This window comes from Nipponia nippon, unplaced genomic scaffold (genome assembly GCF_047370975.1).
Source record: "Nipponia nippon isolate SJK-2023a ecotype South Korea unplaced genomic scaffold, ASM4737097v1 scaffold_5, whole genome shotgun sequence".
NCBI lineage: Eukaryota > Metazoa > Chordata > Aves > Pelecaniformes > Threskiornithidae > Nipponia > Nipponia nippon.
This window is the reverse complement of record NW_028262369.1, coordinates 10,620,611-10,641,284: the sequence shown is the minus strand read 5'-3', so window position 1 is coordinate 10,641,284 and position 20,674 is coordinate 10,620,611. Positions and strand designations below refer to the sequence as shown.

General features: G+C 39.5%; 2 protein-coding genes across 6 annotated transcripts in view; one reads left to right on the top strand and one right to left on the bottom strand.

The window, feature by feature from the left end:
* The first annotated feature begins 1,134 nt into the window (after window positions 1–1,134).
* Window positions 1,135–16,931, top strand: CCZ1 (CCZ1 vacuolar protein trafficking and biogenesis associated). Of its 3 annotated transcripts, none has more exons than XR_015698668.1 (15): window positions 1,135–1,656; window positions 3,450–3,547; window positions 3,674–3,767; window positions 3,865–3,939; window positions 4,972–5,019; window positions 5,667–5,750; window positions 8,058–8,233; window positions 8,873–8,954; window positions 9,580–9,641; window positions 10,558–10,669; window positions 11,284–11,317; window positions 11,674–11,791; window positions 14,008–14,166; window positions 15,449–15,533; window positions 16,583–16,931. XR_015698668.1 is itself a non-coding variant. In XM_087730868.1 (15 exons), the coding sequence occupies exons 1-15, from the start codon at window positions 1,552–1,554 to the stop codon at window positions 16,636–16,638; spliced, it is 1,431 nt and encodes a 476-aa protein (XP_087586994.1). In that variant the 5' UTR covers window positions 1,139–1,551; the 3' UTR covers window positions 16,639–16,931. The 3 variants fall into 3 exon arrangements, 2 of the variants coding, with proteins under 2 accessions (XP_087586994.1, XP_087586995.1); XM_087730868.1 differs by lacking the exon at window positions 15,449–15,533 and adding an exon at window positions 15,286–15,413 and having other exon boundaries at window positions 1,139–1,656; XM_087730869.1 differs by lacking the exons at window positions 1,135–1,656; window positions 15,449–15,533 and adding exons at window positions 1,663–2,984; window positions 15,286–15,413.
* LOC104015061 (radial spoke head 10 homolog B2) overlaps window positions 9,651–20,674 on the bottom strand; it is a 23,315-nt gene continuing 12,291 nt past the window's right edge. For 2 of the 3 annotated variants that reach the window (XM_087730861.1, XM_087730863.1), the window contains 5 exons: window positions 20,016–20,067; window positions 19,404–19,514; window positions 18,129–18,324; window positions 17,443–17,678; window positions 9,651–9,787 (listed from right to left, as the gene is read on the bottom strand). In XM_087730861.1, coding sequence (XP_087586987.1) covers window positions 17,477–17,678; window positions 18,129–18,324; window positions 19,404–19,514; window positions 20,016–20,067 — 561 coding nt within the window. In that variant the 3' untranslated portion in view covers window positions 9,651–9,787; window positions 17,443–17,476. The remainder of the gene's footprint in view (window positions 9,788–17,442; window positions 17,679–18,128; window positions 18,325–19,403; window positions 19,515–20,015; window positions 20,068–20,674) is intronic. The other variant, XM_087730862.1, reaches the window with a different exon arrangement.

The window sequence follows — 20,674 nt, the reverse complement described above, 5'->3', positions numbered from 1 at the left end:
CCTTCCCTCCCTCACAAGAAGCAATCCCCTCCATTTTGTGCCTCCTCTCCATCACAAGAAGCAATCCCCTCCATTTTGTGCCTCCTCTCCGTCACAAAAAGCAATCCCCTCCATTTTGTGCCTCCTCTCTCTCACAGGAAGCAGCCCCCTCCATTTTGTGCCTCCCCTCCCTCACAGGAGGCAGCTGCCTACCTCAGGCCAGGTACAGAAGGGTTTGCAGCCATGGCATGGCAGTAGGGATGTGAGACCGAGCTGCACGCTGACTCTACCAGCCCAGGGGGAAATAGTGGTCATCCCTCTCATGCTTACACCACTCACTTTTTGAGTACAGACATTAAATATTAAATTACTGCAGTCTTACAGCATCTTTATTCCACGCAGTGCTCCTACAGCACTGAATTGGGTTCTCAAGTAAGCCATCAACTGCTGAGGCTGATGAGGACTACCCAGAATGACACTACTAGCACTGAAAGGAAATATAAACTAAGAGTGATGATAGGAACCGAAATAATATCAAAAGTGAAAAAACTCAAGAAATACTGTTTTCTTTCAGATTTAATCTAGCACAACCTCAAGAAAGCTTACCAGTACATTTTCCTAAATGACCTGATGGAATGAGATGTTCAATTATCTTTTATACCTTACCTAGGTGTTTATTTAAGCAATTACATAACTTTAGTTTATGCAGATTCCTAAACTTCACGCTCCTATAGAGAAGCAAAGTGATACATCTCTTACCTGGTAGCTGTTTTTACTTATAATTTAGTTCACAATGAATTTTGATTAAAATTGGAATTGAAAAGTAACAGAAAAGCTTCTGGAGTATTTTGTTAGTTAAATGCCACTATCTTAAATGTACTAGACAAAAAAACGAAAAATAATCAGAATAAATGTAATGTATCTATTTATGGAGAAAGGATTACCTGCACTAAGTGATGCTGGATGACATTTCCTTCAACATATTCAAACTTGTAGATCTCATCTTTCAAATCTCGGATTTTACCTCTAAAAATACAGCGTTTCTACTTTTTTCAGCTGCCAGGCAGCTTGGATCGAATCAGAAGGGAACCGGACTGCGCTGTGTTTGCTCTTCAGAAAAGGGGTGTGACGGCCGCAGGGTGACCTGGCACCGCAGCGCCTCGCCTGCGGAGGGGCTGCCCGGGAGGGGCCGTGCCGGCGGCTCCAGCAGGGCTCCCTGGCCAGGCACAGCCTCTTGCCGAGGGAAGACCGGGTCGCCGGAGCTCCCCGACCTCCTGCGAGCCCCCCGATCTCCAGGCAGTGACCAGAGCCGGCTGCGCCGGCCCGGGCAGCCCCGCGTCTCCGGCCCGACACCCGCCATTCCTCTCCCCGCCGGCGGGGTCGCTGCGGAGCGCCGGGCCCCCGCCAGGCTCCCGCCGGCCCCGGGAGCGCTTCCTGGCCCGCACCGTGCTCTTCCGGGGCGGGGGAAGAAGGCGGAAGCGCTGCGGGGCCGGGGCCGGTGGAGGGCCCCGGGTTGCTCCCTCATGGTGTGTGGCGGCTGCCGGGCCCAGGCGCGCTCGCTTCAGGCTCAGTATGGCGACGGCGGCGGCGGGGGGAGCCGGCCAGGAGAAACAGCTCGCTCCGACTCTGCTCAGTTTCTTCATCTACAACCCCAAGCTGGGGCCCAAAGAGGGAGAGGTACCGGAGGGGGCGTCGCGTCCCGGGGCCGCGGGGAGAGGAGGGCACCCTCCCGGCCCAGCCCCGTCCCGGCCGCCGCAGGGGGCCCCGGGGCGGCTGTCTCGGCTCTGCGGTCCCTCCCCGCGGCCCGGGCCGCAGCGTGTGCCCGCGGGATGAGCGCTCTCCCCCCCGGACAAAGGCGGCCTCGGGGCGCGGAGCGGTGCTTCGCCGGGCGGGGAGGGAGGGAGGGAGCTGCGGCTCTCCCTGCCCGCCGCCCCTGGCCGCCCCGTCAGCGCCTGGGGCCTGTATCGGCGGTCCCCAGGGGGGCCCGGGACGAGCCGCCTCCCTCCAGATCCGCCCCTGCTTCAGACTAGAACAGAACAGTAACCGAGGGTGTTCTCAACAGTAGCACGTAAAATATTGTAGATGAGGGGCTGGTCCATTAGTAACTATCTTTTACTGATGCAGCTACTTTTTCTAAACATAATTTTCTCCAGGTAGATTCAACGTGGTAGAAAGCTCAGTGTTTACCTTAGTTAAATTCAATTGTTGCTAGTATTTTCTTGCTATTGTTATCTTTAGTAAGTAAATTCAAGAAGCTGTAGTCTCTGTTTTAAGGTAACAGCATGTTGTATGGTTCATGTGATAATCTTTAGTTTTAATAATTTTTAAGCAGGGCAGTGTACTTACTTATTAACAACCAGGGCGATGAGACTGAGTGCACCCTCAAACTGGGGGAGGCTGTCGATATGCTGGAGAGCAGGGCTGCTGTTCACAGGGTCCCTCAGCGAGCGGGGAAATGGGCTGGCAGGAACCTCGTGGAGCTCAGCGACAGCAAATGCAGAGTCCTGCTGCGTGTGGGATGAAATAACCTCATGCCCCGTGACAGGCCAGGGGCTGACTGGTTAGAAAGCAGCTTTGCAAAACAGGACCAGGGAGTCCTAGTGAACAACAGGTCATACATGAATCAGCAGTGTGTGCCCTTGTGGCGGTGAAAACTAACAGCGTAACTGGGCTGTGTGAGTGAGCATGCATGAGCACGTCGAGTGAAGCAATTGCTTCCCACTTGTGAGACTGCGGGTGGGCACCGTGTTTGTCTGGGGCTTCCCAGAGTAGGAAACGTACTGACAAACTGAAGCAAGCCCAGCGGAGGGCCCGTGAGTCGGTCAGGGGGCCACAGTCCATGATGTACCAGGAGAGCCGTAGGTAACTGGATTTGTGCAGCCTGAAGAAGAGACAATGTGGAAGGGGGCCTGGCAGCTTTCTTCACCTGCCTAAAGGGTGGCTATAGAGCATGAAATCAGGTTCTTCTTGAAGTGAAAGGATGAGAGGTCATGGAAGAAGTTCCGGTAAGGGAAATTCTGATGAGATAGAACAAAAAAGTGCTTCACAGTGAAGTGGTCAAACAGCAGAACGGGGCCTGGAAAGGTTGTGGAATCTCCATCTTTGGAGATATTCAGACCTTGATTGGACAAGGCCTTGAGCAATCTGAGCTAGCTGTGAAGCTAGCCATGCTTTGATCTGGCTTTGAAGCTAGCCTTGCTTTGAACTAGCTGTGAAGTGACTAGGGCCTATGATTTCAAGAGCCTTGGAATTTATAAAGCGCTTTGAGATATCTTGGGATGCCTGACTGCTTAAGTGTGCTTAAATATGCCTTTTATCCACTTTACAGAAGCCCATTTAGGTACAAGATAAAATTCTGCCTAGTAAATTAAGAGATTAAAGTTAAAAAACAAGCAAACCATGAACTTAGCATTCTTTAACTCTGATTCTGTTAAAATGCATTTGCTTCGATTCTTTTTTTCAAATTTTAGGAAGAAAAGAAGATTCTCTTCTATCACCCAAATGAAGTAGAAAAGAATGAAAAAATTAGAAATGTGGGACTATGTGAAGCTATAGTACAATTCACAAGGTATGAAGCCTGATTGCATGGCTCATTGCGTTAGCACAGGCACTCTATTTTAAATTTCCCAATCATATGTTTTCTTTTTGTGAGTGTGAATAAATATCTATGTCTACATATACGTTTTCTTTCCAGGACCTTTAGTCCAACAAAACCTGCAAAATCCCTACATACGCAGAAGAATAGACAATTTTTCCATGAACCTGAAGAAAACTTCTGGATGGTCATGGTACTTATGCATGTGATATGCATATTTCTAAAGCATCATATCGCAATGTTGTCAATGCATTCTGCATTGTCTAATACCAGCCTGTTCCACTTTCTAGGTTGTACGGAATCCCATAATAGAAAAACACAAAGATGGAAAGCCAGTCTATGAATATCAGGAAGAAGAATTACTGGTAATACTGAACTTTTTCCTTTTTTTTTTTTTAATGGGTTATATTGTATTTTAAGAGTACCTCCAGAAATATCTTAGTTTGATTCTTCTTGAACTGCTGTCAAATTGATTTTTTTATATCTATCTATCTATCTCTATAAATGGAAAAGGGCAAAGTACATTTCAATAAAGTTTAAAGAAGAGAGCAAGACAGAATTATCCAGCCAGCAGTTCAAGATCACCCAATAAACATCAGTGAAATGTGCATTTGTGAGACTTTTAGCTTAGAATAGCTTAATATTTCTTAGGATCCGTTTGTTTAATAAAGTTCTTACAAAACTTTAAATCTATGTATTTTTATTAGGTTTAACTACACGTTACTACTTTCTTAAGACTGCTAGTAATCTTTACTAATAATCTGGAAAAACAAACAGCTCATAATTATCATGGGATTTCTTGTCCAAACTGCAGTATCATTAGGGTCAGTTTAATTGTATACAGGAAGGGTATTTGGCTGGGTGGGATAATATTTTAAAAGCTGGTTGCTTATGCTGCCTCCGTTCATTACAGTGTGCACTAGTTCTGTTCCTCATTGTGTCCTAAGAAAAGGATTGGTGTCATAGGCACTCTATTTTGCCAGACAAACAATAAAATAGTCTTTTTTTCAGCTGGGTTAAGATGCTATCCCAATAAAAACCTGCTGTGGTGTCCCACCTCCTTTAGCCTTTGACCTGGATGAAGAGAAAACTGGTCAGAATTGAGTTCATTTTCACTGACCACTGGCCTTAGGGGAAGGGCACTGTTTGTAACTGGCATCTTGTGCGTGAGTTAATAAGGCGCTTTCGGTATTAAATGTAAGGGGGGAAGGGACTCCCTTTATTGAAATAGTACTTTGTAAGTACAGAGCAATTTCTAGATGCTGACTGAAAATGCTGTTTAACTTTTCAGAGATGGATTTCTCTAATTTGTGTGTTTGCTGGCTCTTCAAAAACGAAGCCAAAATATTTGAAATTCTGCCTCTGCTTATACTCATGTCCTGCTCTCTTTTCTGCAGGACAAGGTTTATAGTTCGGTCCTACAGCAGTGCTACAGCATGTACAAGGTAGAGTTAATACTAGAGGCTCCTCTTCTGGGCAGAGGAAGGGATCCTCACGGTGCCGTTTGGATATCCAAGCTCATTATTGCTTTGACGTTCTTGTCTCGTTACTATTGTCTGCTCTTTTTCTGAAGCTGTAACAATGTTGATGGAAGAGAAGAATAAAGCTTTTGCAGTTACCTGTGCTGGTTCATTAGCTTATTGTAAAAATAAGAGCCTTCTAAGATATCTTCTAAGATAAGAGCCTTCCAGATTTCTTTCTTTCATGGGCAGTTACACTACTAAGCATTTGATTTTGATGGTATTAGATATTAACTGTTAGAGAAACAATACTGGATGAAGGCCATCAATCTGGCTTTTACAAAGCAAGAGCATAAGATACTTAAGCAACACAGATAAATCATTTCTCTACCATTAAATAATTTAGTTTCCTTTTCTATCTCATTCTGCCTCTGTTGCCATATATACCTGGACTCTGCAAATCTGAGAGAGGTTTTTTCAATAAAGAAGGGGTACATTTGGATCTGTGTGGAGTCCAAATACTGAGAAACAGGAGCTGTATTGTAATCTAGCTATATTCATGGCCGAGTAATAAGAAATTATTGTAAATGATTACCCAACTGACTGATTTTTTTTTTTCTTTTAACGATTAGCTTTTCAATGGCACGTTCCTGAAAGCCATGGAAGATGGAGGTGTAAAAGTTCTAAAGGAGAGACTAGAGAAATTCTTCCATCGGGTAAGACCTTATTTTTCAGGCATATACAGTGTGATTCTGTGTTGGAAATAAAAGGCAAAAATGTCCTCTAAGTGGCTGCAGTGTAACTATAAAACATAGGCAGTGGAAAAGCTGTAGCAGCAACGCAAAAAGTCTGGTTACTTATTTTTTCAAATACTTCCTGTTTCCTACTAACATGGTAGGTTCTTTAAATGGAGTTGAACCACAGGCACGGTTATGGCTTGATGGAACAGCTTAGCTGTTGGATATTTTTTCTGATGGAATCATGTTCATTCCTTGGAAATTCTGCTTTAACATTTGAATTGGTTAGTGTAATAACAGTCTGTGCAGACCTATTTGAGTAACTGTTGCAGAATCATTCAGGTTGGAAGGAATCTGGAGAGATCATCTAGTTCAGCCTGCTACTCAAAGTAGGGTAACACTGAATTCAAACCAGAGTGCACAGAGCTTCGGCTGGTTGAGTCTTGAAAATATCCAGCGATGGAGATTCCACAACCTGCATGCACAGACTTGAAAGTCCCATAGAACTGTGAAGTAATGGATAGTTGTAATTTTTAACTTCTGCCCCCCATGTGGAATTAGTAGTCATGCCTGATAAGGTTCCAGGAAATATTGCCTTGGTTATATCTAGTCTTCAGAATTTAATTTCAGTCTTTAAAAGCAAATGTTTTAGTGAAAGGATGGAAAGCAAAACCTATTTCTGAGCAAGAAATCTATCAAATATTATTCAGGTATTTTTCACATAAAGTAACTGACTGAGTAGTCATGTCTTGCAGAATTTTGAGTTCCTACATGAAAAGTTTCATCAAGCTAGCTTTAAAAGATGGCAAGCAAGTGTTTGTCTGCCCCCATTTTTTTCATTTGCACGGAAGGAAAGAGAGGACTGCTGTCAGCAGTTGATTCTCTTGTGGTAGAGATTGAATATTGATATCTCTGGTAATGACGGAGTGTAGACAGTGTATATTGGTGTTTAAAATTCTGTTCTCTTAACAGTGTTTTAAAATAACACAATGTTGTGACAGTGTAAACAAAAGTACAGTTCAGTTTGATTTTAGGACAGCCTTCGCTTGTGAGGTTTTTTGGGGGTTTTTTGCTTGTTTTTTGTAAGACCATCATAGACTCTAGAATGAACACTGTTGGCACAAGGAGTACTTGTTTGATTAGCTGGTGTATACTTCTGTCTAGACTAAATTAAAAAATAGAGCATGGAAAAAAGGGAAGTAATAAATTTTTGTCTTTAAACCATTGTTTTTCTTAGAAGTTCCTACTGAAGATAAAACAGTAATTGCTATAGATTTGTATAACAAAAAAATCCGAGGAAAAGTTGTTTCTCTTTCACTGGGGAATTAGAAATGCTTAAAAAGTTTGGTCATGCAAGTTGTTCTGTTAGAACCCTGTTGAACGAATTGGCTGCATGTTGCTGGCAGGCTTGGGCTGCACTGAAACTCTGAAAGGAAATGAGACTTAGATTATAAACTGTGACAGAGATCTGTCGTACTGTTTGTAAGTATTTTACTTCTTGGTTTCTTTCGTAATGTGAAATGACTGTAGAGGGAGCCATTGGATAACTCATCTTTCGCAGAGCAGAGCATTTGATAGTGCATTTGAAATCTCTTGGTAAAGGTTACGGTCTATCAAGAGAGAGAATAATAGAAATGATCTTTTCCTTTGCACATTGAAAACTAATGGATTTATCTGCTAATATTTCTGTGCAGTTAGTTCTGAAACTAAATATTAGTAAGATACGCTGTGCTTTCTTATCCTCTCAAAAGATCTTGAGCTGCCCTTAAAAGCTGTTATCGCTATGATTAAATAATAGCAAGCTGACACCTGGGATCATACTCACACATTCACACATAGAACCATAGAGTGGTTTGGGTTGGAAGGGACCTTTAAAGGTCATCTAGTCCAACCCCCCTGCTGTGGGCAGGGACATCTTCAACTAGACCAGGTTGCTCCAAGCCCCATCCAATGTAACCTTGAATGTTTCCAGGGATGGGGCATCCACAACTTCACTGGGCAACCTGTTCCAGTGCCTCACCACCCTCACTGTAAAAAATGTCTTCCTTTTATCTAGTCTGAATCTACCCTCTTTTAGTTTAAAACCATTACCCCTTGTCCTATCGCTACTGGCCCTACTAAAAAGTCTGTCCCCACATGAAGGAGTCCATCATACAAGCAGAACTGGAAGGGTGGTTTTTTGGATCATTAGTGTAGATTACTGGGAATTAGACTCAAATTTGTCATTTAAATCTACACATTGGAAGTTTTCTGAATTCTAAAAAACAACTGTCATTATTCTCTTAGTACTTGCAGACACTGCATTTACAGTCTTGCGATCTGCTGGATGTGTTTTGTGGAATCAGCTTCTTTCCACTGGATAAAATGACTTACTTGAAAATTCAGTCATTTATTAATAGGATGGAAGAAAGCCTGAACATAGTCAAGTATACTGCATTTCTCTACAATGACCAGCTGATCTGGTAGGTACTTCAGTAATTCTTTTGCGTGTCTTCAATTTCTCATCCTATAAATAAGTGCCGTAATAGCAAAGCTGCTGAATCAGTGAAAGAGTTGCATGAAAATTAGAAAACGAATGGTAGGCTGAGTGATGTATAAGAAAGGCATTGGTCTTTGGCTTTAAAATCTCTAACCTGTACCAAATGATTACTTCCAAGTTGGCCTGAGGAGCAGCTAGAGAAGTGTCCTTGTCACTTCCATTGTGCAGAGCCTCTGCATGTGCACAAGTTCCTCTGTAGGACCTTTTAGTAGAGAAGGTTAATTAAAGGATTGTTCTTTTTATATGGTTCTGAACCAGAAAGTTGCAATGCTTGTGAAGAGCTCTAATTAAAAATGGACTTAAGAATAGCAAACTTAATTTTTGTTTAAATATTGTTTCTATTTCTCTTCTGGTTTATGGCTCATTTAGATGTGTGTTGTATTTAGCAAATAAACTAACAGTCTATTAAAATGAATATTCAGGGATTGAATCTACTGAGACACTGAAACACTGCTACCCTAGTTTGGTATACGCTTTGCTTGAGTTTTGGTTAGAGGAAAACACATCATCTGAACTGCAGCACAAATGTCAGTTGCGTTTCTTTTTTTCCCTGATGTTCTAGGAGTGGACTGGAACAAGATGACATGAGAATTTTGTACAAATATCTCACAACATCTCTGTTCCCAAGGCACATGGAGCCTGAGGTATGGTAGTTGAGTTTTTTGGGGGGTAGGAGGGTGGAGGTTGTTGTTGGGCTTGGGTTTTGTGTTTGGTTGGTTTTTTTTCTTTTTTTCTTTCTTTATCAGGTAGCACTAAGGGCTAAAATACCAAAGAGGTCTTCCCCTCCCCTCTTAAATTTTAGTTTAGGAATTCTGAGATTTATTGCTTTCGGGGCACTTTACTAAACTCAGTAGTATTTGCACCTAACACTTACAATATGAATTCTGCTGGTAACTTGACTATGGGATGGTGGTAGGGAGTTTACTGAATGTTCATACCTGATGACTGCTCAGTACTTCAAATGAATCACTTCAGCTTAATGGCTAAATGCAGCATGGAGTGCCGTAAGACCACATGGAGTTAGTTATCCCTCCCCCCATCAAAAAGCTCCATAAGATAAGTTTTAAAATTAATAAATTCAAAATCAGAATGCCCTGTTCTAGCAGTATCTCTTGTACTTTATTTCCTTCATGTTACACAAAGAGTATATATCTTAATGAGTTGTAATTTCTGCAAGTGGTTTGCTTTGATTTGATTTAAAGACAGTCCCCAAAAACTAACAGAAAATACCTCTAAGTTGGTTTTCCTTTGTGTTCTTTTTCGCTTCAGTTAGCAGGAAGAGATTCTCCAATACGGGCTGAAATGCCAGGAAATCTACAACACTATGGAAGGTAGCTCTTGTTTATTGTCACCATCTTCTGCTTCCTCCCTCAAGGGCAAAATGTTTGGGAGGAGTATGTGTATTTTGAGTACATATACCACACGCAGTTTGTTCCAGAGGGTCACACAGTACTTGGTGCAATGTAAAACTTGACCTCTGGGAAAAAAGAGAAAAGGCTTCATTAACAATACAATACTGCATATTTCTTTTTCTACCCCACTGTTCTTAATGCACTGCATGAAAAATTTTGGAAGTGCTCCGGTCATTTCTTTTCAGTCAGGCGCTTCAGACAAAGGTGTAAATTTAATCTAGCAGTTTATCTATTTATTTTTCCTCCGTACTCAGCATGCCAGAGTGGGGAATTCTGTACTTAAGCAGCTGGGCAACATTATTTTGAATAATTGTGGGTTTGGACATCTTTCTTTAATCATGGTAATTCCTCTTGCCTGATTTATTGTATTCTTTTGGGATCGAGGCACTAGCGCACACACTCCCCCCCCCCAAGTTCAGGTGCTTCTAATACACCGCTGTTCTACATAAAACTAATTTGAATGTACTGTTGGAAAGCAAAGGAAGAGTGCTTTCCCAGTAGCAACAAAAAAAGGGTTTTTAAAGATAGTCACAACTTAAATGTGGAAAGAGTTTTGTTGTTTGATGGTCTGCGCAGTTTATTTCCTTGGCATTATTCTGGCCTTCTGATCCTGTTTCTGCAACTCTTTGGAGCATGTATGCAAATAATACTTTGAAAATGTAAGAGTGCTGAGTTAATATATAAAGGGCTCTACGTCTTTCTGGATAGCTGAAAACTCATTGTATTAAAATATATTCATACATGCGAGTAATTGCTAGTTTCAAAAACATCTGTTAAATAGGAAAAACTGAAATATAAGAATTCATCACATCTGACCTCTTGAATTATTTTCTAGGTTTCTTACTGGACCTTTAAATCTCAATGATCCGGAAGCAAAATGCCGTTTCCCCAAAATATTTGTTAACACTGATGACACTTATGAAGAGCTTCATTTAATTGTTTATAAGGTATTACATTTTTCTCTGCAATTATTCCACAGAATTAGGAATCTATATAAAATGAAGACGACAACGATGTGAAATACTTGTATAGAAAGATGCATTGATGCGACCAGATTAATGCAAAGAGACAGAAAACTCTTTGGTATTTCTAGCAACAAGCTTTAAAGCCTGAATCCTCTTTTCCCCCGCTCCTGTGCCCTCCCCAAAACAAAGAGTTGTTTTATTAAAACAAAATGCCAGTCTTCAGTTACTTTAAGTGGTTTCATACCTGGCTTTATGTAGCATTAATCAATAAAACAAAAACCTTTTTTTTTTTTTTTTTACACGAAATGCAAATTTCTTGCAGACATATATCTGTGCATAAAATGCATTTTTAGCAAATTTTACAACTTAAACTGTTAACTGGTCTGAATTTTAAACTCATAACTGTCCTGTGTTGTGCAGGATTGCAAAGAGATTATCCTATTGAAATGTTACCTTTAAACTACATTTTTTAATTTTTTTTTTTTAATTTAACTGGTTTACCTGTGTGTGACCTCACTGAAGTATTGTCATTTATTTGAGGTAGTTGAGGTAACCTGTTGTAAATGTTTTTTTTTGCTTTAACTTTTTTGTTCCAGGCCATGAGTGCAGCTGTCTGCTTTATGATTGATGGTAAGTACCTATTAGCATCACTTATTTGGCAAGATATAGTTAGTACAAAATGCTATTACACGCAACTTCTTTTACTCTTGAAGACACTCACATTAATTTGAGTCTGTTCTTCATGAGTGCTTTTATCAGTCTTTTGATTTTTGTTCCAGCAGTATAAGTAGCTCAATTTACACAGTAAAATGACTAAATATTGCTTCAGTTAGCCATGCACTCTCAAAATGATCCATAAGGTTATAATTAAGAGAAAAATTTGTCCCAGGACTCTCACTGATGTTTAAAGAAAACAGCTACAGAAACTGTACCTGCAACTGTGGGAAGAGAATGTCATCTCTCCCTTTTCTTTACCCGCCACCTAGCTTCAATTCCGCCTACGCTGGAGTTCTGCCGTAAACTGGACAGCATTGTTGGGCCGCAACTCACCGTGTTAGCATCAGACATATGCGAACAATACAACATCAACAAGAGAATATCAGGGTTTGTACCACGTGTCTGTTCCTGTTGCAGTCCCTCATTTGTTGGTTAAAAAGTAGGTTTAATGAACTGCTTAAATAATGGTAACATGAGTCCAAACGTTGAAAGCATTGAGTTAACTGTGTACTTTAAATGATGTTTATCTACCTTTCTGCATCTTAAGCATTTCTAAAGTGCCTGTTGTTGCATATTTAGGTCTCCCTGAAGTAACAACATACATGGTATTAATTTAGGAACAAATGTTTATTGTGTGGCTGCTGAAACCTTTTTTCTTCTATGTCCATAACTGTTGCAGAAAAGAATCATGTAAATTTAAGATAAATTTCACTATTATCAGTTAAGATTCTGCCTCCTCATCCCCCAGCTGTCAGCAGATTATTCAGATGCAAGAGGTGGAACTTCTAGGTTTTGCTTCTTTCATGTGTGAACTGAAACTAGCTGACCTGTGGAGATGAGTTCTACAGATTACTGTGCTTGCAGAAATATATACAAGATGGCAAAAATGCCAGCTGAAGTGGTAGTCTTCTCTTGCTGTCCCCCATGTTGAAGTAGAGAAGTAGCAGTTCCTGCAAAATCTTAACTTCAGTTTATATTTTCTAACTTTTCTTGAGGAAAACGGAATCTCATAATGTTCACAAATAGCCCTTGGGCTAGTAGAACATCTGAGTTGAAAAAAAAAAATTAAAAAATGTCACTGTCTTTGTGCCCACGTCCCTCTTTGTGCTGATTTCCTTTGACTTCTGCTTTAACTTTCTATTTTGTATAATGTTAAAAAAAGAACTGAATGATTATTTTTCACATCAGGTGGTCACTGACACCACTAGCTACAAGTACTTCTATCTTGGATGGAGCGTACGTAACTCTTAACTCTGTTACAAATCCAAAAGGAAAATGGAGGTCTAGATACTAGAATAACTTTTGTTTAACAGTTTGAAATAGGGATTTTAGTAAGTAGATTATTTGGTTACAATGCAAGCTTTACAGCTGAGTACTTTTTTCCAGAATTACTGCTTCTTGAAGTGTTGCTGTGTATAGTAGGTGAGGAAAAATTGTCTTATTTTTTTCTGTTTTGCAGGACTAAGGTAACTACTTGAGGGGCAAAAAAAAGGGAAATGAAAAAGGATATTAATGCTTTGGAAAACTTCACTTAGAACTACAGCTGACTTTCCACAAAATTGTATTTATTCTCAGATAGTTTTGTTAGTTGGGGAAGCAAGAACAGCATCACGTAGGACAACAAAAGAGGCATTAAACCAAGATAGGTGTGTGACTGAACTTACTTAGTGGTAGCATGCCAAATCAGCAAAATCGCAGGGTATAGAATAGGATGTGCTTGAAATTGTGCCAATCTACTAAATCATTAAACTTGTTTTTTTTTTTTTTAATGTCATCTGGGACTGGCTTTGGCAGCTTTAACTCTTTTAAAGTTTAATGCCGTGGTGTCCTGAAAACATAATACAGTTTCTTGACACTAATGCATCTGGGTGACAGAGAGCAAGGGTATCTAGTTGTTTGCTAAGGTGAGTTGTGTCATCACAGTATCTCCCCGATTCTAAATAATACATAGCCTGAAGTACCAATTGCTATAGCCAGTTTTTGCCCGTCTGAATTTGTTGTGACTTCTACCAAAACTACAGCTCTAAGTGACAGATTTTATATTAACTTAATAAGAGGAAATGGAGGAAGACTGCCAAGGCAGGAGTTTGAAAATAGTCTCTTGATTGGCCCACAAAAATGATGAGGGGAAAGAGTTCTTTCTTTTGATACAAATAACAAAGACGTGAGTGGAAGATTACTTATTAATCAAATTAAAGACCTAGCATCCATTCAAACCAGATTGGACTGGCATAGGGGAGCAAGGAAACAAAATGGGAAAAATGCAGACTATTACTGGGAAGTGGGACAAGGCCTTTAGACTCCCCTGTGTCTATTTACTAGCAGCCTAAGCAGCAGAAGGGGAAAAACTGGTTGGTTTTGCAGGCTTGGGTTTTTTTGTTGTTTGTTGGTTTGGTTGTTGGGTTTTTTTTTTAAAGTGTTAAAATGAAGTTTGATCATGCCACAAGTCTTAATGTACTCGGTCTCTTCAATGGGAAGATAACTTCAGGATGTCTGAGTAAGCTTTGCACTGGCTAGTTACCTGTCTTCTGTGAAGCCTGTGCTTATAGAACATGTCGGTATTCACAAGTCACTTTTTTTTTTTTTTTTTTAAATCTTCCTAGGGCTGACAAGGAGCCTCAGTTTAAGTTTATCTATTTCAATCACATGAACCTGGCAGAGAAAAGTACCATTCACATGAGGAAAACACCCAGTGTATCGCTTGCATCTGTTCACCCTGACCTCATGAAGATTCTCGGTGACATCAACAGTGACTTCTCTAGGTAATGCTTAACTATTAAATAGTCTGTAACTCCTTCTGTCAAGTAGATTTTTTTCTAATGAGTGAAGCTTTCATGTCTTTTTGTTCATGGATTGCTATTCATAGCTTCGTGAGATGAATGGTGTAACATGGATCATATTTGGTATTTTGTGTTGGTTTAGAAGTAGTCTGTCTTAAACAAAACTTCTATTGTCCTTTTAAAAAAATAATTTAAAGAAGGGCCAGGGCCTCTACCCAAGAAAATATCTAATCTATCTGAAGCTTCAGAGTAGCCATAACAAACTTAGAAGGGATGTGAAGCCTAGTGCTTTTGCAGTTAAGTCTGTCTAATCTCTGGATAAGTAGCATAAAGGACAGGGAAACCTGCTTCTGCTTGTATTATACCCTCCTCTGAAACAGCTGGCTGCTTTTAGGGTTAGACAACAGATGAAATGCAAACCTTGCAGTTACTACAGTACTGCTGATAAAGAAGATAACTGGCTTCTTGTCAATGGGTATCATGCTTCAAGGTGGCAGAGACCCTCTGTCACTATAAAAATTAATAAAGAACGTGAAAATGCTGAATGATTCTGATGTCTATAACTCTTAATTAGTGACTAGCAAATTTCCCACTCTGCTTAAGGACAAGGTTTTCATTTTTCCATAAATGAAAAAAGAATGTTTCACCGTATTGTGGAAGTACTGGGTTAGTGACAGCTTTATGTAATACATCTGGTGGTTGAGCACGGTTTAGTTCTAGGTTTAACAATTAGATATGTGAAAGCTTAGTGTCACCATACCGTCTCCAACCTTCATTATTTAGTCACCGTGTAGCAAATCATAATTCTATGAAGTGTGTTCTTAACAGTATGGAGGGTAGGTGTTTTCTTCAGAGCACTGGAGTGTTTGGCTGGTGGACAAATTAATGATTTACTCATCCGGGGATGTAATTGTCCTAAGCAGCCATTTATGAAGTCTTCATCCTGGATTGCTGAACTGTGTCTAAGTTAGTATTGGTAGTCTCTCTTTGATACTGCACAACCGTAACAATTTATGACATTAAGCTGTCCTAATGATTACAAATAAAGTTGTTGAAGATGAACTTGCTGCCACCTTCTTTACTTTCTAAAACTTCTTTCAGAGTTGATGAAGATGAGGAAATTATTGTGAAGGCAATGAGTGATTACTGGGTAGTTGGGAAAAAGTCTGACCAGCGAGAACTGTATGTTATTTTGAATCAAAAAAATGCAAATCTGATTGAAGTTAATGGTAAGGATTGGTTTTTTTATTACCTTTAAATACAGTTGCTACTAAAATGTATGTCCCTGGAGAAGTAATAAAATCCATCTCACAAGAAAGCTAGAGAAGGATTGATCTATGATAGACCAGGTAAGTTTGCATAAGGTTTTAGTCTGCCTTCTACCAGCTGTGAAAGAACAGCATAAATATTCAGCAGATGTTCTTAATTATTAATCAGTTATTCCTCCTCCTTCAAATAGTAGAGGAGAGCGCTCTAAGCTTAGTTTAGGAGTAATTAATGAAGTGTATTACAGGTGAGAGATGAACATATTTACATCTGAGTTAGGTTTTATTTGTCAGTGATCCATGGGTAGGTTACTTATCCATAATGTCTATCCTGTCAGTGACCCTTATTCCATTGTTGTCTTGTTTCTAATGTTGTTTTGAGAATGATTTACTATGACTAAGAGTGTAAATTAACATTAAGATGCAATAAGCTTTTAAACAGACTAAGAGAAGTGGCAGTTTGAGTCTTACTTGCATCAATTTCAGGGCACTCTGTTTTCATAGGAGGCAATGTGCTCACTGGGATGATGGGAAAGAATTAATACTTTTCCAACACCAAAGCTTAGCAACCTCAATTTTAAAAAGAAGCATGAGTTGCATGACTTACACAATGATTTCTAATTGTCTTTCAGGATCAAACCTGACATACAGAAACAGTAAATGAGTGTTTCTGTGCCTGATAAATTTAGGAAGTACTGCTACCCCTGAACTGCTGTCTGCCAAATAGCACAAAGCAAAAGTTTTGCTGGCTTGATTTATTGTAAGAGACTCCGCTAATCCCTCCTGCCCCTGAAAAGGGGTTACAATATACTTCTTTGGGTTGAAGCCAAGTCTTCTGCTGTTGCAGTGTCAAAGTTTGGTAAGATGAATGGCCCAGCAGCAAATTCAAACCATCATTTACACTTTAGCCACCTAGAATACAACTCATCTTTCAGACAGTGTGAATTATCAGACTTGACTCAACCTTCTCTTACTGAAGACAGAATAAAATTAAGTGTATTTCTACATTAGAAACTCCTAGGTTTTTTTCTGTTTGAATTTAATTATATTCTCCTTAATGATCCCCAAGGTTTTTCTTGCAGAGGTTCCTGTAAAATATCGCACTGAAATATCTTATTTTAATTTTTTTACAGAAGAAGTGAAGAAACTTTGTGCAACACAGTTTAATAATATTTTCTTCTTGGATTGATCTGCAAAGGGCTGATTTATTGAAGATGTCAATGTCAGACACTTGTTCAACATGAAAAGTTATTAGTCATATTATTGACTGGAATAATGACAATAGTAAAGCAATACTTGCTTTGTAAGAATCAAAATTTCTACTAAAACCTGTAAACTCTGACCATAAAATTTTTAGATTTTAAAAATGTTTACGTGCAAGCTAATTAAAAACCAGTCTGAATTCATCTGTACCATTCCATTCTGATATCGTTATGTGAATATTTTACTGGAAAATAAAACTAATAATTGTTACACTTTTAAGGGCATCTTTTTGTTTTCCCATGTTCATTTGCCTCATTGTGTGACTTCCTGCCAATTTTCTACAATGTGAAACTGGACTGGTTACAAAAGACAAAGAACTTTCTAGGTTGACCTGTTCTTTGCAGCTCCTGCTTCAGCCTGATTTATATTCTTTGTCAAATTCTTACATACTTTTATATGCAGTATTTCAGGCAAATAAACTATGTTTTAAGCAGAAACCATTTCATTGGGACATACGATCATGACAAGATAGTTCTTGTATCAACTTAATACTGAGGGAATTTTTACGTACAAGTCAAAATACTGACTTCTGGAATAGTTTTGTTTAAAGGGTTACACTCATGTAAATTACTATATTCTCTTTCCCAAGATCATTAGCGTAAGAGCAGACACTTTTCCTCTGAAACCAGCAACTCTTGCACATATAGCTTTATTGTACTTGTATTTTAGACCTTATTGCACACATGGTTCTTTTGTTGTTGATTTTTTTTCTTATTTAAGGAGTACTTACTTACTTGAAGCTTCAGTAGTTCTCATCAGAAGACTTATTTCTTTCTCTTTTTGCCAGCAGGCACCTTGGTAACAACCGGGGGTGCTACAACGGGTGCCTCTTCCTTTGGAGGGGGTACTAACTGTGCGACAGGCTCCTCTAACTCCTTAAAATCTGCACTCTTGGAGTCAAATGTTTTTTCTGCTGCAGCTGCTTCTTGCTTTTTTGCCTCTTCTGCTTCTCTTCCAGCAATAAGTCTGAGTGATCAAAGTTTAAATTTAATGTACCGCAAGAGGGGGAGACGGATTTATACTGGCTAAGCAACTACAGCTATATTCACAGTATGAGCAGTATAAACTGTCATATTGTAGAGAAACAGAAAATCTGTCTAGTTACCCCTTCAAGTCTGACAGAGTATGTAAAAAACCCACACATCTTAACTGCCTTTACACAGAGCAGGGCTCAAGTGCCAGGAAATATCAGAGTTAAGAGTTCTGTAACCTGAAAGCAGCCTGTATTTGTTACTCCTGACAGGAATGGAAGTCACAGGAGTTACATTCTCTATGTTGCTTATTATACCTGGACGAGTTTGTTTTCCCAGTTACAGTATGCTAGACTACTTTATTAAAGCACGCTTCTCCTTTTCAGTAATTTTGTTAGTAGAAGATAAGAGATAATGTTACTTCAAGATAAGATACAACACTCACTTTGCCAGCTCCTCATCCTTGATCTTTCTCAGCTCAGCTAGTTCAGCATCCCGTATTCGATTTTCTTTCATTTTTTCCCCCAGCACTTTTTCATGCTGGTAGGCAGGAAAGAACTTCGTCGTAAAAAAGATTTGCACCTGACACAGCCACAGACTAAATTCCTCATCTTGTTTAGTTTTGGTTTCTTTTGGTTCATCTGGAACATGTAAATTAAACACGTTTATTTAGCAGGGCACTTCTATTTCAAATCTGATACTCTGCAGTGGGAAAGTCTAGCTTCTGCATGGTGCAGAAGATGACAACTGTGAGAAACTTTTAACTGCTGCATGTAAAAGGGGATGGCCCTTTTGTGGGTCTTCAGAGTGACTTGTCCCTGGGAATGGCATCAAAAGAATATGAACTTTCCCCTTTACTCCTGTGATAAATGTCTTCTGCAGCAATCTGATGACAGTTCAGTATCCATAACTCCTGTGCATGGGGGAATGGAGGAACGAACGTGACTCCCTGAAAGAACAGAATTGCATGCAAGCATCCAATTGTTGTGACTGTCAAAAAACAGGCTAGGGCCTATCTGCTGGTTCTTTAAGAAACTGTTTTTTCAGATCTGTAACTTTTCAGTCATCAGATTTCAGTGAAAGAGCTGATGATGACATAAAGATCCTTGTCTACCCATGTTCTTGGATTTGGGTTCTTTATCTGTAGAAAAAGTTTAACAAGCACAAAAACCAACCCAGATGAGATCTGCTAATCAGCCAGAAGGGAGATGGTATAAAAAGCCTCAACATATGAAAATGCTCTTACTGATTTCTCTTCTGCATGAATGCTGGCCTGTCATAACATAAAACATCTTATCCCAGCTAATGGTGGCACGCCATTAATAGTAATTCTTATATTAAGTAAAAGAAGTAAGACATAGCAGTAATAATATCTTTTATTTGCCCAAGACATTAAAAAAAATGGGCAAGCTTGCAGACTGAGTTTCTCATAGAGTAAAGGCAAACTACAGCTTATAGATGCCCTACAGATAAAACGTGGCATTTTAAAATTGGGGAAACTATTTAAGTCAGTACTTAAACGTCTCATTTAATTATTAAGTTTCATTTTCTTTAAAAAATTTCTCTTACGGATTTTCTTTAAAAATCTTCCTCCAGAATTAATGTTCATTTACTGCCCTCTTGTGACAAGCTGAAATCTGCATATGCAATTAAAATTTTGCAATTCAAGAGCTACAAGGGATTTTTTGGTGTTAGTCTTAAAACAGTAGGACTGCTTTACCTGTCAATTCCTTTGCTGGATGGAAATCTTGTTCTTTTTCTGCATCCCAGCTGAACGATGACGGAAGATCTTTGGTATCTCCATGAGTTGTGTGAAATGAGAGGACAGTATCTGATATTGCAAAGAAAAAACATTAAAATTACTCAGTCTGTAATTCTGTGCATTATATATCAGGTTTGATCTTCAGCACAAACAAATATAAATTGTCATCTGACCTTACAGCTAGACCTGTGGTTGAAATACTTCTGTACTGATGAAAAGTTTGTTTATAATGAAGGCACAGTGCAGAGTTCAATTCTCCTGTTTCCAGGAGAATTTAGTTGTAAAAAGCATTTAAAGTTATTTTTAAGGGAAATGTGATAGCTTCTAATTAAAGAGCACAAAAAGTTCAGAGATTCAAACTTGCCCAGCTATCTGTGTGTAACAGATGTGGAAAGCTAAACGTAAACCTTGTCATAATTGCCCAACTGAATGCAGCTACCCTCTGTAACTGCAATACATCCAGCTGTTTCAATGATCAGCCACTGTTGTAATCATCTTGGAAGTTGTCGAAAGAGTGAATCTCCTCTAGCACCACTGCTTATAGATGCTTATGGTAACTACAGTACTCACCCAGGAGAGATTCCTGAGGAGGATGCCCTCTGTCTTCACGAGGTCTCAGTGGCTGGCAAGAAGTTTTAAATTCAGTTACTAAATGCCTGGACTTGTGTTCAAATTAAAAAGTGAAATCGCATGTCCATCTGAGTCACGCAAATTCCTATCTCCAAAGCATTCTGCCAACCAAATGCCTCCTGCAATTACGCCTATTTCAAAACATTTAAACTGCAATAGTGTTTCACACTTTCAAGTATTAGCAAATTGGTCATAACGCTTTACCTTCGATACCAGCCAGGGAAGTAGGATTATCCTATTTCAGAGCTAAGGAAAGACAGAAGTACAGAGAATGACAGCTCCTGTTCTTAGACACATCCCTCTGTTCTTACATGTTGCTCTACATACTATTATTCATCTGCTCCTGAGGAAACAATAATGAATTTTTATTCCTGACGATAGGAATATACTCCAGGAATTATATTGAGTGAAAAGGAGAGAACAACATTCAAGAGTGTATCATTGGAGAAGGATGCTTTGAAATCTTTCCAACTGTCATCCCAAGCACCTTCTGCAGCCTGATGATGCCACTCTTTTCAGATGAGTGACAGTAAAAGCCTCACAGAAACTCAGGTCAAACACAATTCTGTTTTCTAAGCGTTGGTATATTTTCCAAAAGT

Coding starts and splice junctions, on each gene's coding strand:
- CCZ1 (XM_087730868.1), top strand. CDS start 1,552: ATGGCGACGGCGGCGGCGGGGGGAGCCGGCCAGGAGAAACAGCTCGCT. Junction 3,768..3,864: donor AAAACTTCTGGATGGTCATG/GTACTTATGCAT, acceptor TCCACTTTCTAG/GTTGTACGGAATCCCATAAT. Junction 8,234..8,872: donor TACAATGACCAGCTGATCTG/GTAGGTACTTCA, acceptor CTGATGTTCTAG/GAGTGGACTGGAACAAGATG.